The 16,884-nt window shown below is 35.7% G+C and overlaps 1 protein-coding gene across 12 annotated transcripts in view; it reads right to left on the bottom strand.

The window, feature by feature from the left end:
- Positions 1–86: 86 nt before the first annotated feature.
- Positions 87–16,884, bottom strand: part of SCRN3 (secernin 3) — a 39,423-nt gene continuing 22,625 nt past the window's right edge. For all 12 annotated transcript variants that reach the window (XM_084999546.1, XM_021074978.2, XM_021074981.2 and 9 more), the window contains 3 exons: positions 5,650–5,812; positions 4,276–4,456; positions 87–2,622 (listed from right to left, as the gene is read on the bottom strand). In XM_084999546.1, coding sequence (XP_084855672.1) covers positions 2,452–2,622; positions 4,276–4,456; positions 5,650–5,812 — 515 coding nt within the window. In that variant the 3' untranslated portion in view covers positions 87–2,451. The remainder of the gene's footprint in view (positions 2,623–4,275; positions 4,457–5,649; positions 5,813–16,884) is intronic.

Below are 16,884 nucleotides of genomic sequence, written 5' to 3'. Positions count from 1 at the left end.
TAAACATACTATTAGCATTCCAGCACTCATGCTCCTAGGTATTTGCCCAAATGAGTTAAAAACGTATGTCTACACAAAACTCTGTATACGGATGTTTATAGTAGCTTTATTCATATAATTGCCAAAACATGGGAGCAACCAAGATGTCCTTCAGCAACCAGGACATCCAGACAACGGAATCTTATTCAGCACTAAAAAGAAATGAGCTATCAAGCTACAAAAAGACAAAGGGAAAACTTAAATGCATATTACATAAGTTAAAGAGCCAATCTGAAAGGGCCACATACTGTGTGATTCCAACTATATAATATTCTGGAAAAGGCAAAGCTCTGGAGACTATAAAAAGATGAGTGGTTGCCGGGGCTTAGGAAAGGTGGGATGAATAGGTGGAGCACAGAGGCTATTGAGAGCAGTGAAACTGTTCTGTATGATACTCTAATTGTGGATACACGTCATTATACGTTTGTCCCAACTCATAGAATGTACAATGAGTGAACCCTAATGTAAATTATGGATTTGGGTGATAATGATTTATCAATGTGGGTCCGTCAGTTATAATTAATGTACCATTCTGGTGTGGGATATTGATGGGGGGAGAATAGAGGAACAGGAGATATATGGAAACTGTACTTTCTGCTCAGTTTTGCTTTAAAGCAAAAACAGCTCTAAAAATTAGTCTTCTTTTTTCCCCCTAAAGTTTTAGAAGGGAAACTCATGGCTAGATTTAAAATTTTAGTAAATCACTCTGGCTGCAGTGACCCACATGGATGAAGATAAAAAGCAAAAATAGGTGTAGAAGAACTTAACTGCAGTGGTCCAGGTGGAAGCCTGGTGCTAGTCTGGTCTAGTGTGCTATCAAAGGAGAAAGTGAAAACATGTGGGCCCTAGAGAGAGAAATAAGACTCACGTTTCTGTGCCTAAACAAATAAATGAACTGCTTACCCTTAGTTTGCTCACATATTTAAAAAGAGAGCAATCAATGAACTGCTTACCCTTAGGTTGCTCACATATTAAAAAGGAGAGCCACTTGGGGGTTAGCCAAGTGGCTTCATGATTTAGGAAGAACCTATCACTGAACTATATGTAAGGCAAACCAGAATTAACTGAATACTTGAAACAGGTATCTTTTCTTTTGTAATAGCGGCCCTGCACTGGACAAGAGGAATCAATTTCAGGCAGATTATGATTTTTATGAGAGAACTTTAAAAAAATTCCTGAATACTCTTTAAATATAATGATTCACTACTTTAATGATAGTTCTAATTGCAACAATAACTACCAATAAATACGATAGTGTACTCAAATAAAATGGAAATTTCTAGAAACCAATACATACATAGCATTATTTTGAGTTGGATCTTTCATTTGTTTATATTTTGAATCCTACTTTGGTAAACTCTATGTAATTTTAACAAGTTTTATACTCTCTGGGTAGATACTATTACTCATTTATAATGTTCATAATACATTGTACATTATAACATTTCTTAATGTTCATAACACACTATTTTTTTGTCTTTTTTTTTTTTTTAGGGCCACACCTGCAGCATATGGAAATTCCCAGGCTAAGGGTCTAGTCAGAGCTGTAGCTGCAGGCCTACAGCACAGCCATAGCAATACGGGATCTAAGCCATGTCTGAGACCTATGCCACAGCTCACAGCAACACCAGATCCTTAACTCACTTAGCGAGGCCAGGGATCAAACGAGTGTCCTCATGGATACTAACCACAATGGGAACCCCGTAATACACTAGTATTTCTATTTCATCACCACTATCTCATTCTTATTCCTGTTTGCACTGAATGAACAGAGGTAAAAGATGAGAGAGATTTAGACAACAAAACAGTATCTCCTAAGGCCTAGGCTTATTCCATTACCTAGTCTCCTAGGAAAGCTCTTCTAAAAATATTAACCAAAAGCCCATTAAGGAGCATGAGTATGTTTGAGTTTAATAAAACATTTGCGTAGTTAAAACCTGGTAATAAGACAATGTGTAAATCTATAAAATTTTGTTAGAGCTGCTTAATACTTGCCTAAAGTACAAAAAAATTCATTGGTTAAGACAATATTTTCCATTACTAAAGAAAAATCTGTTTTCTCATTGTAACTAATTATTTGAGGACAATTCATAATCATAATAAATACTTGCATTATTTTAATGTTTCATGCTTTATGCAGAACTAGATATTTATTATGATTTTTTAAAAGGTGTATGGCTAAAAAAATTAATACAAGTTGGTACCTGAAGTATCATCTGGCAATCCATGATATATGTGTCCAGTTTCAATGTTATTTCTCAATATTTCAACAAGGTTGTATATAGTTTTAATAGCCAAGCATCACTTGAATGCTATTAAAGAATAATCAAATATTCTCAAACTAAGTTTACATTATTTACCAAGGTAATAGATTATAACTTTGAGGAAGATTGCTAACCATTTATGTGATCACTAAGAACTAAAATTTGACTTATAAATTCTAATTTCATCTTTTGTACACTGAGGAAAAAGATTAACAATTTTATCCACATCAAGATGCTTGTTTTGAAGGATCGATTCCATCTCTTTGAATAGTTCTTTCTCCAGTTTCCTCATGTTGTCCAACATTGTTTTGGCTTTTTCCTGAACAATGAAAAAATAAAAATAAATATATACACAGACACACATGTGCGCACACACACACACACACACACACACACGTCTAAGAAAATTCCAAAGCACCTCTACAGACAAGGTTTGTTCATCCTGGTTTCTATTTCTGGTTTTGTTTCCCTTCTCCTATTCTTCAGCTAAAGAAGGAATGAAATTCTTTGGTAAAAATCATTGTTTTAAATTGAGTTATGTATTAACCCCAAATTATTAGCTATTTTTAGTAGAAAAGACAATAGTAATTAAGTAAAATTAGTCTATAAGCATTAAACTTAAAAGATAAATAATAGGCCATTTGAATATATGGTATTAATTGTGTATGGGGAAGGTTGCTCAAAACTGAGGCTGAGATATTTTTGTGAATTTGGATCTTCTATATTTAAAACCAGTATTATCAAATTAAACAAAGGAAACAGAATATTAACGTTCAAGAGAAAGGGCAACTAAAAGAAATGACTTTCTCTATAATTCCTCCTTGTTTCAACAAAGAGGGAGAAAAGGTCATGATTCTTATAGATAGGAGCAATTTTAAGTTATTAATGAATTACCATGATCACTTAGAGGGTAGGTTCTGATGGAAAAAGTATGTAAGGAGTTCCCGTCGTGGCGCAGTGGTTAACGAATCCAACTAGGAACCATGAGGTTGCGGGTTCCCTGGCCTTGCTCAGTGGGTTAAGGATCCGGCGTTGCCGTGAGCTGTGGTGTGGGTCGCAGACATGGCTCAGATCCCGCGTTGCTGTGGCTGTGGCACAGGCCGGTGGCTACAGCTCCGATTAGACCCCTAGCCTGGGAACCTCCATATGCCGAGGGAGCGGCTCAAGAAAAAAGGCAAAAAGCCAAAAAGAAAAGAAAAGAGAAAGTATGTAAGAAGAGAATTACTAGAAAGTGAACATAATATAAAAATCTGAACCATTATTAGGCAGACGGGGCAGAACTCTGCAAAACAAGGATACTTAACCTTGACATGTACTTCGGTATGAAATTGTACATAATTTTTTCTGAAGAAAGACTGCATTTCATATTAGCGGAAAAAACATATTTTGTCTATAAATGGTCACCTCTTTGTAAAACAAAGTTATATCCCTATTTCATAACATCCCCCAAAATAAATTCCAGATAAAAAAGAACTAAACTTTTTTCAAACACACACATACACACTGGAAGAAAATACAGAAATTATATTTATTTTGAAGTCAGGCAGAGCTTTTGAAAAATGAAATCAAGATCCCTTAAAGGAAAAAAACTAACAAATGTAATTAATTAAATTTTAAACCTTTGACAAAAATTTAAATAAACAGGGAGCTCCCATTGTGGCTCAGCATGTTAAGAACCTAACTAGTGTCCATGAGGATGTGGGTTCAATCCCTCGCCTGGGGAGTGGGTTAAGGATCTGGTGTTGCCACAGCTGTGGCATGAGTCACAGTTCTGGCTCAGATTCGATCCCTGGCCTGGGAACTCCATATGCTTTTAGGTGGCCAAAAAATAAATAATAATAATAATAATAACATAGCTCTATTATAATCTATATTTGTATAAAGAAAGCTGGAATTCCAAAGTTTAAAATTTGGAATGGATCATATTTTAGGTTATTCTTAATGACAAACACAGACAATAATCTAATCATACCTCCTTACTATCGAGTATTTCCAGTGCCTCTTGATGTTTTTGGTAGAGTGGGTGTCTTCTGTCAGGCTTAATATTAAAATGTGGCTTCTTTTTAACTGAATACTCAGGTTCAAATGTAGGTGAACTGGTGTCTGATAGTTGTGAAATATTTGGTGCAAATACAAAAGGCTTAAAAACAGATCTAGAAGAAAAAGTCTTTATTAGATTGGTATGTAGGGATAAAATATTCAGCATTATTCTAAATCTTCTAAGATTCACTCTAGTTCCTATTAATTTATAACATATTAATTGTTCCTGTCATACTAGTTAATACCCATGCCTGTCTTCCCTGATACACTGGGATCTCCTTTTGGATCAGGAGGACCATACTTTATTTAGCCTTGTATTCTCATGAACCTAACAAAGGGCCTGGCATATAAACAATGTCAACTGAAATTACAGTTCACCATTTTCTACTGCAAACTCCACAGCTGGAGAGTAAGAACAATCTTCAATGTAGTAGACTGAGGATTAGGATTTGGGAAGAAATTCAGCTTCAGTATTAAGAAAGGGTTCATAAGTTTCATTTCATTCTCTTCACAATATCTCTAATATTATGAAAGATTATAACACTCAGGATACTGAATATAAGATCATTTCTGGAGTTCCCATTGTGGCTCAGCAGTAATGAACCAGATGAGGATCCATGAGGACACGGGTTCAATCCATTGTCTCGCTCAGTGAATTAAGAATCTGGCATTGCCATGAGCTGTGGGTAGGTCACAGACACAGCTCGGATCTGGCGTTGCTGTGGCTGTGATTAGGCCTGTGGCTACAGCTCTGATTTGACCCCTAGGCCTGGGATCTTCCGTATGCCATGGGTGTGGCCCTAAAAGAAAAAAAAAGATCATTTCTAAATGCAATATGTGTTAAGTTTTATAAGAGATACTGATGATTAAATCAATGTAGTCTGTATATATGTTACTTAAGATATAACTTGAACTACTGATTTTAAGCTTTACATGTATTTTCTAGATTGTTTAATCTTTTCACTTTTACTAATCATTTAACATTGTAATACTGAAATCTGCATAGGAAAACCAATCTACTTTCATTTCTTGACAATTTTAAATAAATTTGGGGAAAGAGGGAGTGGGATAACTTCGTACCAGAAACTATAAACATTTTTGTCTCATAAGAATGAAAATAGTTATGGCAGTTATACACACATAGAAATGGCAGACTAAAATCAGAACAGAAAATGCATTCAAAAACTATTGTTGTATTTGTGCAACAACAATGTAGCCTGACAAAATCATCAACAGACTAATGACCCTACCGTACTCGCTCACCACCCCGCCCCCCCGCCTAGTTTATAGCATTTTGTAACTCTACCTCTCAGGATGAGGAGTCCCTGTAAAGAAATGAATGCAAGGAAGGTTGGAGTCCTGAGGTAAAATAGAAACCATGCTTGCTGTAGTCAGGAATTCTCCCTCCATATTAATGCCACTTGGTTTATCTCGGAGAATTTCCATCATTGTTTCGAAAGTTATGTTTCCTAGGGAAATAAATTTTAAGACCATCAAATGCATATGCATTTAAAGGCTGGTATCCTGCAATTATGAATTCCTTTCTCTATTGATAATACATAATATGACATAGTGGTCTAGGTATAAATTTAAAAGATTGACTACAAACAACCCTTGTATCATAACTATTAGACTCACTCCACTGTTTCAAGGAAGACTTTTTTTTAAATATAAAATTTACGGAGTTCCCTTCGTGGCGCAGTGGTTAACGAATCCGACTAGGAACCATGAGGTTGCGGGTTCGGTCCCTGCCCTTGCTCAGCGGGTTAACGATCCGGCGTTGTCGTGAGCTGTGGTGTAGGTTGCAGACGCGGCTCGGATCCCGCGTTGCTGTGGCTCTGGCGTGGGCCGGTGGCTACAGCTCCGATTCAACCCCTAGCCTGGGAACCTCCATATGCCGCGGGAGCGGCCCAAGAAATAGCAACAACAACAACAAATAAAAGACAAAAGACAAAAAAAAAAAAAAAATAAAATAAAATAAAATAAAATTTACAAAGCCTCAAAAGAGTATAACAGGTAAAATCTGTTATTTTCTAAGAAGAAGGAAATAACACTGAGAACACTCAACCTCACGCCCTTCCAAAATTTTTTAAGATTTTTTATTATAATTGATTTATAATATGCTGTCAATTCCTGCTGTACAGCAAAGTGACCCATACACACACACACACACATTCTTTTTCTCACATTATCCTCCATCATGTTCCATCACAAATGACTAGATATAGTTTCCTGTGCTATACAGCAGGATCTCATTGCTTATCCACTCCAAATGCAATAGTTTGCATCTACTAATTCCAAACTCCCAGTCCATCCCACTGCCTCCCCTTCCCCCTTAGCAGCCACAAGTCTGTTCTCCATGTCCGTGAGTTTGTTTCTTTTCTATAGATAGGTTCATTTTGTGCCATATATTAGATTCCCAATACAAGCGATATCATATGGTATTTGTCTTTTTCTTTCTGACTTACTTCACTTAGTATGATAATTTTGACTTTCATCCATGTTGCTGCATATGGCATTATTTTGTTCTTTTTATGGCTGAGTAGTATTCCATTGTGTATATGTTACTACATCTGCTTAATCCATTCATCTGTCATTGGACATTCATCTGTCATTGTTTCCATGTCTTGGCTATTATGAACAGTGCTGCAATGAACTTAAGGGTGCATGTATCCATTTCAGCGAACATTTTGTCTGGATAGATGCCCAGGAGTAGGATTAATTGGTCACATGGTAGTTTTATATTTAGTTTCCTGAGGAATCTCCATACTGTTCTCCATAGTGGTTGTACCAATTTACATTCCCACCAACAGTGAAGGAGGGTTTCCTTTTCTCCACATCCTCTCCAGCATTTGTTATTTGTTGACTTGTTAATGGCAGTCATTCTGACCAGTGTGACATGGTACCTCACTGCAGTTTTGATTTGCATTTCTCTAATAATTAGTGATGTTGAGCATTTTGTCATGCGCCCATTGGCCATCTGTATATCTTTGAAGAAATGTCTATTCAGGTCTTCTGCTCATTTTTCAATTTTTTTATTTTTTTTTTATTTTTATTTTTTTTGCTGTTAAGTTGTATAAGTTGGTTGTATATTTTAGAGATAAAGCCCTTGCCAGTTGCATTATTTTAAACTATTTTCTCTCATTCTGTAAGTTGTCTTTTTGGTTTTTTTTTTATGGTTTCTTTTGCTGTGCAAAAGCTTGTAAGCTTGATTAGGTCCCAACAGTTTATTTTTGCTTTTATTTCTGCTGCTTTGGGAGGCCGACCTAAGAAAACATTTGTACAATTGATGTCAGAAATTTTTTGCCTATGTTCTCTTCTAGGAGTTTGATGGTGTTCTGTCTTATGCTTAAGTCTCTAAGCCATTTTGAGTTTATTTTTGTGCATAGCGTGAGAGTGTGTTCTAGTTTCATTGATTTATATGCAGCTGTCCAGTTTTCCCAGCACCACTTGCTGAAGGGACTGTCTTTTTCCCATTTTATATTCTTGCCTCCTTTGTCAAAGATTAATTGACTGTAGGTGTCTGGTTTATTTCTGGGCTCTTTATTCTGTTCCATTGGTCTGTATGTCTGTTTTGGTACCAGTACCACACTGTCTTGATCACTGTAGCTTTGTAAAATTGTCTAAAGTCTGGGAGGGTTATGCCTCCTGCTTGGTTTTTCCCCCCTCAGGATTGCTTTGGCAATTCTGAGTCATTTATGGTTCTATATAAATTTTTGGATTGTTTGTTCTAGTTCTATAAGAAATGTCATAGGTTATTCGATAGGGACTGTACTGAACCTGTAGATTGATTTGGGTAGTATACTGGCCATTTTAACAATATCAATTCTTCCAATACAGGAGCATGGAATATCTTTCTATTTCTTTGAATCCTCTTTAATTTCCTTGATTAATGTTTTACAGTTCTCAGCATATAAGTTTTTCATCTCCTTAGGTTTATTCTTAGGTATTTAATTTTTGGGGTTGTGATTTTACAAAATATTGTTTTTCTATATTCCTTTTTTAATATTTCATTGTTCGTATACACAAATGCAACTTATTTCTGAACATTAATCTTATATCCTGATACTTTGCTGAATTCATTAATCAGTTTGAGTGGTTTTTGTGTGGAGTCTTTAGGGTTTTCTATATATAGTATCATGTCATCTGCATAGAGTGACAGTTTTACCCCTTCTCATCCAATTTTGTCTATCTGATTGCTATGGCTAGGACTTCCAATATTACATTGAATGAAAGTGGTGAGAGTGGCATCCTTGTCTTGTTCAGATTTTCGTGGAAAGGCTTTCAGCTTTTCTCCACTGAGAATTATATTTGCTGTGGGTTTGTCATAAATGGCTTTTATTATGTTAAGGTATGTTCCCTCTATACCCACTTTGGTAAGAGTTTTTATCATGAATAGATATTGGATTTTGTCAAACGCTTTTTCTGCATCTATTGAGAATATCATGTGATTTTTGACTTTTCTTTTGTTAATGTGGTGTATGACTTGCTTATGCTGAACCATCCTTGTGAATCTGGGATGAATCCCACTTAGTTGTGGTATATGATCTTTTTTATATGTTGGTGGATTCAGCTGGCTAAAATTTTGTTGAGACCAAAGTTTTTTAAGATGTATGTAGTTAACAATTAATTAACAATATCAGTGACTATTTTCTGAGTCAATCCATTCTGGAAACCAAATATTAAGAGAATATTGTGCTTAGTTTTCAATATTATACAAGATATTTTTCACAAAATAGCAAATTATTTTTCTATAACAACCCTCTATACCTGACATTAATGCTCTTATATAAAAGTGTGAATTATAACCTGAGTGGGAATGAAGGAGACAAAAGAGATTATTGGCTAATGTAATTTGTAGGTACATAGTTCTGCTGTGCTAATTTTAAAATGTAAATGTCCATTGTGCATGATGAAAAGAAATGTCATTATATTCTATTTTCTGCTTTCATATGTAAAGTTTGATATTTTTAAGGGTTTTTTTTTTTAAGAAAAATAGAAAAAAACATCTATCTTTGTCTCTTTAGCAAACACAATAAAGCCACAGTTAGAGAACCTCAGAATTTGGAAGGTATTTCCCATCCCCTCCAAATTTTAAAAGCCAAATATACCATCAGACAGTTCTGCTCCTTTCTATACACATTCATGTCAAAGATGAGATTTAGGATTTATCTCCTGATTCCTTCAAATTAAAATTTACTGCGCTAAGCTTAACTAAAATAACCTTTTACTTTCCATCCATCTTCTGTCCATTTTAGTCCTATCTTTTATTTTACAATGGTCCTAACTCTGCCATTAGATTATAAATTTTCTAAAGACAAAAATGGGATAGTCTCTGTTTAGTTCTCATTCAGTCAACACATGTTAATCAAACACCTACTAAATTCCAGGCACTGTCCTAGGCAATGGAGATATAGATACACAAAAAGACAGAAAGATAGATACTGATAGATTTAGACATAGATATATAGCTCTAAGAATATAAAGAGGTGAAAGCCCTCTGATCCAACTTCAATTGAGGTAACCACAGTTAACAATTCAAAAAAGATTTTTCCTAAAGAGTTTCAGAACAGGTTTAAAACCTTCTCTTTGAATAAATACAAGAAATTCTCATTATCAGAAGAAAGGTGGTACCAGAAAATAGCTACTTAAAGCAACATTTTTTTTTTTTTTTTTTAGGGCCACACTCTTGGCATATGGAGATTCCCAGGCTAGGAGTTTACGCCACAGCCACAGCAACATGGGATCCGAGCCGTGTCTGCAACCTACACCACAGCTCACAGCAATGCCGCAGGATCCTTAACCCACTGAGCGAGGCTAGGGATTGAACCTGAAACCTCATGGTTCTTAGTCAGATTCATATCTGCTGCACCACGATGGGAACTCCCCGCAACATTTAAAATAAGAATTGAAACTTTATTGGGAAAAGGACAGATTGAGTCTTTAAAATGAGACTTAAAAGCAAAAATTAAATTTATATAGACTTATATAGTTAACAAAATTTAGATTACAATTTTAGTATGCTGGAGTTCCCATCATAGCTTAGTGGTTAATGAACCCAACTAGCATCTATATTTGATCCCTGGCCTTGCTCAGTGGGTTAAGGATCTGGTGTTGCCGTGAGCTGTGGTGTAGGTCGCAGATGAGCCTCAGATCCTGTGTTGCTGTGGCTCTGGCATAGACTGGCAGCTACAGCTCAGATTTGACCCCTAGCCTGGGAATCTCCATGTGCCGCCAGTGCGGCCCTAAAGGACAAAAAAAAAGAAGACAAAAAATAAAAATAAAAAATAAAATTTTAGTATGCTGATTCTTAGAGCAAAGTATGAATCCAGTGTAATTTTTACAACATAATGGTAAGAGAATTCGACTTCGGCTATTGCAGCATGATCATAAAGGTAATGTTTGCAAAAATATATGAGGACTTCATCAAATTTCTCAAGTCTTCCCTTAATTCTTTAATATTCAAATTATTTTCTTTTGAAGCACTTTTGCTGGGTTATTGTCCTAAGTTTTTTTTCAGTTTTCAATAGGTCTAATTCTCTGGGCATTTTTGATTTGTTAGTGGCTTTGTATGTGACTTAATCAGTTGTCCAATGTTAATTTCATAGACTTCTTGAAATCTTCAGTTTGTATTTTATTTGTATTGTGTTGTTGAATATTTAATAATCATTAAGAGACATCAACAAAAATACTGACAGCAAAGAAGAAGAAAGACTGTTAATTTGGAAAAGATATTTGAATGAGGAGTAATTTTATAAATAGTTCATCAGTGATTATGTTTAATACTGCTTTTGCTTTTCTTGTAACTTTTGGGCATCAGACTGAAAATTCAGATAAAACAGACATCCCTCCTACCATCCATCACAGCTTTCTGCAATCTTTGCTTCATAACTAGCTGATATGTGACTAAATGAGGTCATTTTTTTTAAGTCCTACATCTCCCCAATTTTCTTATATGACCTCCTAATTTTATATGCTTGCACAAAGCTTATAGTTCCAAAAGTATAATTCTACTAGAAAATTAAAATAGGATCACTAGCATATAATTCCCTACCTGAAAAAACCAAGAGCATAGATTTTAAAACTACAAACACAATAGAGTTATCAGTGAGGTGTCCCAGTATATAAATAAAAACACTCGATTGTTTTCTTATAGATCAAAAGCAACCAATTAAAAAACATAATAGGAAAATATTTCATTCACATAACCAGCAAAAAAACCAAAATATCCAGAAAAAAAAAACCCCTTAAGAGTCAATTGGAAATCAATAATCTGTTTCCACCTAACAAACTGGAAAAAGAAGAGCAAAATAAGCCCAAAACAAGCAGAAGAAAGAATATAATAAAGAGCAGAAATCAATTAAATTGAAAACAGAAAAACAACAGAGAGGAGTTCCCATCGTGGCTCAGTGGTTAACGAATCTGACTAGGAACCATGAGGTTGCGGGTTTGATCCCTGGCCTTACTCAGTGGGTTAATGATCCGGCATTGCCGTGAGCTGTGGTGTAGGTTGCAGACACGGCTCGGATCCCATGTTGCTGTGGCTGTGGTGTAGTCCAGTGGCTACAGCTCTGATTTGACCCCTAGCCTGGGAACCTCCATATGCCGTGGGAGTGGCCCAAGAAATGGCAAAAAGACAAAAAAAAAGAAAGAAAGAAAGAAAAACACAACATAGAAAACTCAATGAAAGAAAAAGTTTTTTTGAAAAAAATTAATGAAATTGACAAACCTCTAATTAGGCTGACAGAAAAAGAGAGAACACACAAATTATAAAATTACCAATATCAGAAATGAAACGGGTATCATGACAAACCTTGCAGATAGTAAAAGTATAATAAGGGAACACCGAACAACTACAAACAACTCTATACACATAAATTAACAACTTAGAAGAAATGGACTAATTATTTGAAAAGCACATATTTTAAAAACTCACTTAATATGAAATAGAAAATATGAATAGCCCTGTATCTCTTAAAGAAATTGACCTTAAAATTCCCAGAAAAGAAATCTCCAGGCCCAAATGTTTTCACTGGAGAATTCTATTAAACATTTAAGGAAGTATTAACTCTAAATCTACACAATCTCTTTCATAAAATTAAAAAGGAGGGAATACTTCCTGACTTATTTAATGAGGCAAATATCACCCTAATACCAAAACCAAAGATAGTACAAATAAAACAATACAGACCAACAGCTCTCACGAATACAAAGGCAAAAACCCTCAACAAAATATTAGCAAATAGAACCCAGTAATATATACAAATAATTACATACCATGACCAAGCTGGGCTTATTCCAAGGATAAAAGGCTGGTTCAGTATTAAAAGATCAATGTAATCTATCATGTCAACAAGCTAAAGAAAAAGAGTCATAGCAACTGACATAGAAAAAGCACCTGACAAACCTCAATATCTATTCATGATAAAAAAAGAAAAACTTCTTGGAGTTCCCATCGTGGCTCAGTGGTTAACGAATCCAACTAGGAACCATGAGGTTTCGGGTTCAATCCCTGGCCTTGCTCAGTGGGTTAAGGATCCGGTGTTGCCATGATTTGTGGTGTAGGTTGCAGACTCAGCTTGGATCCAGTGTTTCGGTGGCTCTGGTGTAGGCTGGCAACTACAGCCCCAATTAGACCCCTAGCCTGGGAACCTCCATATGCTGTGGGAACGGCCCTAGAAATGGCAAAAAAAAAAAAAAAAGAAAAAAAAAGAAAGAAAGAAAGAAAGAAAAAGAAAAAAGAAAAACTTCTTAGCAAACAAAGAATAGAGAAAAACTACCTTAACTTGATAAAGTGGACAAAGCACTTCTACAAAAAGCCACAGGTAATACTATGGTAAATGACTAGATGTCTTCCCCCTAAGACTGGGAACGAAGCAAGGATGTCTCCTCACAGCATTCTGTTTTGTTTTGTTTTGTTTTTCTTTTTTGGCCACCCAGCAGCACTTGGAATTTTCAGGCCAGGGTTCAGATTCTGAGCCACAGTTGCAACCTAAGCCATGGCTGCAGCAATGCTGGGTCCTTAACCCACTGTGCTGGGCCCTTAACCCACTGTGCTGGGCCAGGGATTGAACCTACATCACAGCACTCCCAAGATGCTGCCAATCCCATTGCACCATAACAGGAATTCCTACTTTCACCATTCTTATTCAGTATAATACTTGAAGTCCTAGCCAGCACAATAAGGCAAGAAAAGGAAATAAAAAGCACTTCCTTCAAGAAAAGAAGAACTAAACTGTCCATGTTTGCAGATGACATGATATTCTACACACAAAATCCCAGGAAGTCCAGCCACCCCCCCCCCCATCTCCTAGAACTAATAAGTTAGTGTAGCAAAGTCACAGAATACAAAATAAATATATTAAAAGGTAATTAAAACAATTTGAAATTTTGGAAAAAAAAGTTCCATTAAGGAACAATTTGTTTGGGCTCTATAGAAGACAACTAGAAACAATTGTTTTCTTGTTTGGGTTGAAACTGCAAATTTCATAGGTCTGATTTTCCTTACAGAATCAGTTTGACAGAAATAATTCTGTTTTTTGGTTTTTAGGGCCACACCCACGGTATATGGAAGTTCCCAAGTTAGGGGTCAAATAGGAGCTACAGCTGCTGGCCTATGCCACAGCCACGGCAACTCAGAATCTGAGCCACATCTGTGACCTACACCATAGCTCATGGCAACACCAGATCCTTAACCCACTGAGCGAAGCCAGGGATCAAACCTGCATCCTCATGGATACCAGTCAGATTCATTTATGCTGCATGACAATAGGAACTCCAAAAGAAATGATTTTGAAATGCCAGATATAACTTAATGAGTAAGATGTTCACTGCAACATGATTTACAGTGGTAAAAAATTGGAAAACAATCAAATAGTGAACAATATCATTTGTTACTTGCCTGTGTTCTCTCCTCCACCAGTTACTATGATCCAGAAAGTTACAGACTGTATCATGTCTGCTGCTTTGTGGCCCCATGCCTAGCAAGGAGCAAATGTTCACAAAATATTTCTTAAGTAACAACAACAAAAAATGTCAATATGGAAAACCTAGATAAATAAATACAAAAGTCTACTTAGGAACACCAGAGAAAAATTCAATACATGGACAACCCTATTTTGTTCTTAAATAGGAAGGCAATATTATTAGATGTCAATTCTCCCCTAAAATAATCTATAGTTTTTAACTCAATTCCAATCAAACCTCAAAAAGATTCTTTTGGGGGAAGCTCGAAAAAAATGGTTGTAAAATTTACCTCGAAAAATGAACAGTCAAGGACTGTCAGGAAATTATGAAAAGGCAGAATAATGAGGAGGTACTTGTCCAACCACATTAAAAAATATATATTGTTAATTCATTCATATTGTCCTCTGGCTCAAAAAGCAAGTATTGAGCACCTATCTGTATACTTACACTGTTCTAAACAAAACTGGACAAATACAGTAGTCTACTTTACACTGGATTTACTTAGGAATTGAACATTTGATAAAGTTGGTTGGTATTTCCAATCAGTTCAGAAAAGATAATTCATTTTAAAAGTGAGGCTAGAGGGAGATCCTGTTGTGGCTCAGCAGAAATGAAAACTGACTAGTATGCATGAAGACAAAGGTTCAATCCCTGGCCTTGCTCAGTGCATTAAGGATCTGGTGTTGCCGTGAGCTGTGGTGCAGGTTGCAGATGTGGCTCAGATGTGGTGTTGCTGTGGCTGTGGCGGAGGCCAGCAGCTGCAGCTCCAATCTGACACCTAGCCTAACCTCCATATGCCATGGGGTTAGCCCTAAAAAGATGAAAAAAAAAGTGGGGCTGGGATCATTGAGTAATCATTTGAGAAACTGAAATCCTAATTCATACTCTATTTTAGAAAAATTCCAGAAGAGTTATAATTTAAATTTAAAAAATAAAACTATACATATAAGATGTAGGTAACAATTTCTGGTACAGTGAAAATGGCCTTTCTAAAAGCATTACTGTAATACTAGAGATCTTATAGGAAAAATTCCACATGGGACAAAGTCAACCATTTTATTATTAGTTTTCTATTTATGCCAGCTATTCTTTTTCACTTTTTCTCCTTTCTTGCCCTCTTTTGAATTTTTCAAGTACTTATATTCTATTTCTCCCTGAGTTTATTCGGACATTCTTTTATTATTAGTTTCACTTGATTTATTACAATCTGCCTTAAATTAGTTCTTCCCCACTTCTTAGTTAAAGCAAAGACTTGTAACACTTTAATTACTGCCCCCTGTCTTTTGTGCTACTCTCATACCTTTCATTCTACTATGTTCATCTGGGTCTTCTGAGATGCACTTGCCACATGGGCTTAAATGTACAAAGATTTTATGAAGGAAAATGCCTGTGAGAGAAAAATGGGGAGGAAGCCAAATTGTGACATACATTTGAACCTGGGTTTCATAGAGAGGGAATAAAAGTTGGGTGAAAGTGACCTAGACGCCTATACCATCTAAGAAAAGCTTTGCAAGCCTGTCAGGGAGTCCTTGACCCAAAGTCAGCCATCAGAGGAATTTAGTGACCCCAAGAATGGGCCTGCCTTGGACTCCCTGCCACTTTCAGTCACTGGCCAGGAGCAGCCTGTGGGAAGCAGAGCCTTGGTACTATGTGAAATCAAAGCACAGGAGAACTTGAGCATGGCAGTCATGACCATTGATCATAAAATTATTATTATTTTAAACAGACAAGATTCATTTAGTTTTACCCACATATATTTATTGTTTCTGTTGCTCTTCATTCTATCTTAGATCATTTTTATGACTGAAGAATGACCCTTAGTATTTCTTTCAGTGCCAACTCTCTAGTGACAAATTCTCTCAATTTTATTTCAGTTTCATTTTTGGAGGATATTTTCACTAGGTATAGAATCCTAAATTGGTAGTAATTATTTTTCTCCATCACTTTCAAGGTGTCATTTTATAGTCTTCTAAATTACCTCCTGTTGAAAAGTTACCTGTCAGTCTTATATTTGCTTCTTTAAAGATAATATATATTTTCTGACAGATTTTAAGATTTTCTGTTTATTTCCCCCTTCAGCAACCTTATTATGATGTGCCCAAGTGTTGGTTCCTTTTATGTAATCTTGGGATTCAGGAAGCTGTGGCTTGATGACTTCTATTAGTTTGGAAAAATTCTTGGCAAGTATCTCTTCAAATCTTGCTTTTGTCTCTCCATATTCTGTCTCCTTTACTATTAGGATTCCAACTACATTTATATGAGACCTTTTCAATGAGTCCTATTTGGCTCTCATATTCTTGTCTATATTTTCCAAACTCTTTTCTGTTTCAATCAGGAAATTTTATACTCATCTCCCAATTCACTGATTTTTTTTCTTCTGTTATGTCTGATCCGCTGTTAAACTAATCTATTGAATTCTTCAGTTATTATAAATTTACACTTACATTATTTCCATTTGGTTCACTTTTATAGATTTCATTTCTCTGATGAAAGTCTCCATCTTTTTGTCTAATTTCCTTGCACACATAAAACATATCAATTTTTTTTTTTTTGCTATTTTTTATGGCCGCACCTA

The sequence above is a fragment of the Sus scrofa genome, chromosome 15, assembly GCF_054392235.1.
Source record: "Sus scrofa isolate SSC_HxYL_T2T_F1_AM1 chromosome 15, Sscrofa_HxYL_maternal_Yorkshire_Landrace_v2.0, whole genome shotgun sequence".
Lineage (NCBI taxonomy): Eukaryota > Metazoa > Chordata > Mammalia > Artiodactyla > Suidae > Sus > Sus scrofa.
The sequence above is the reverse complement of the archived record's forward strand: the minus strand, read 5'-3'. Positions and strand labels throughout refer to the sequence as shown.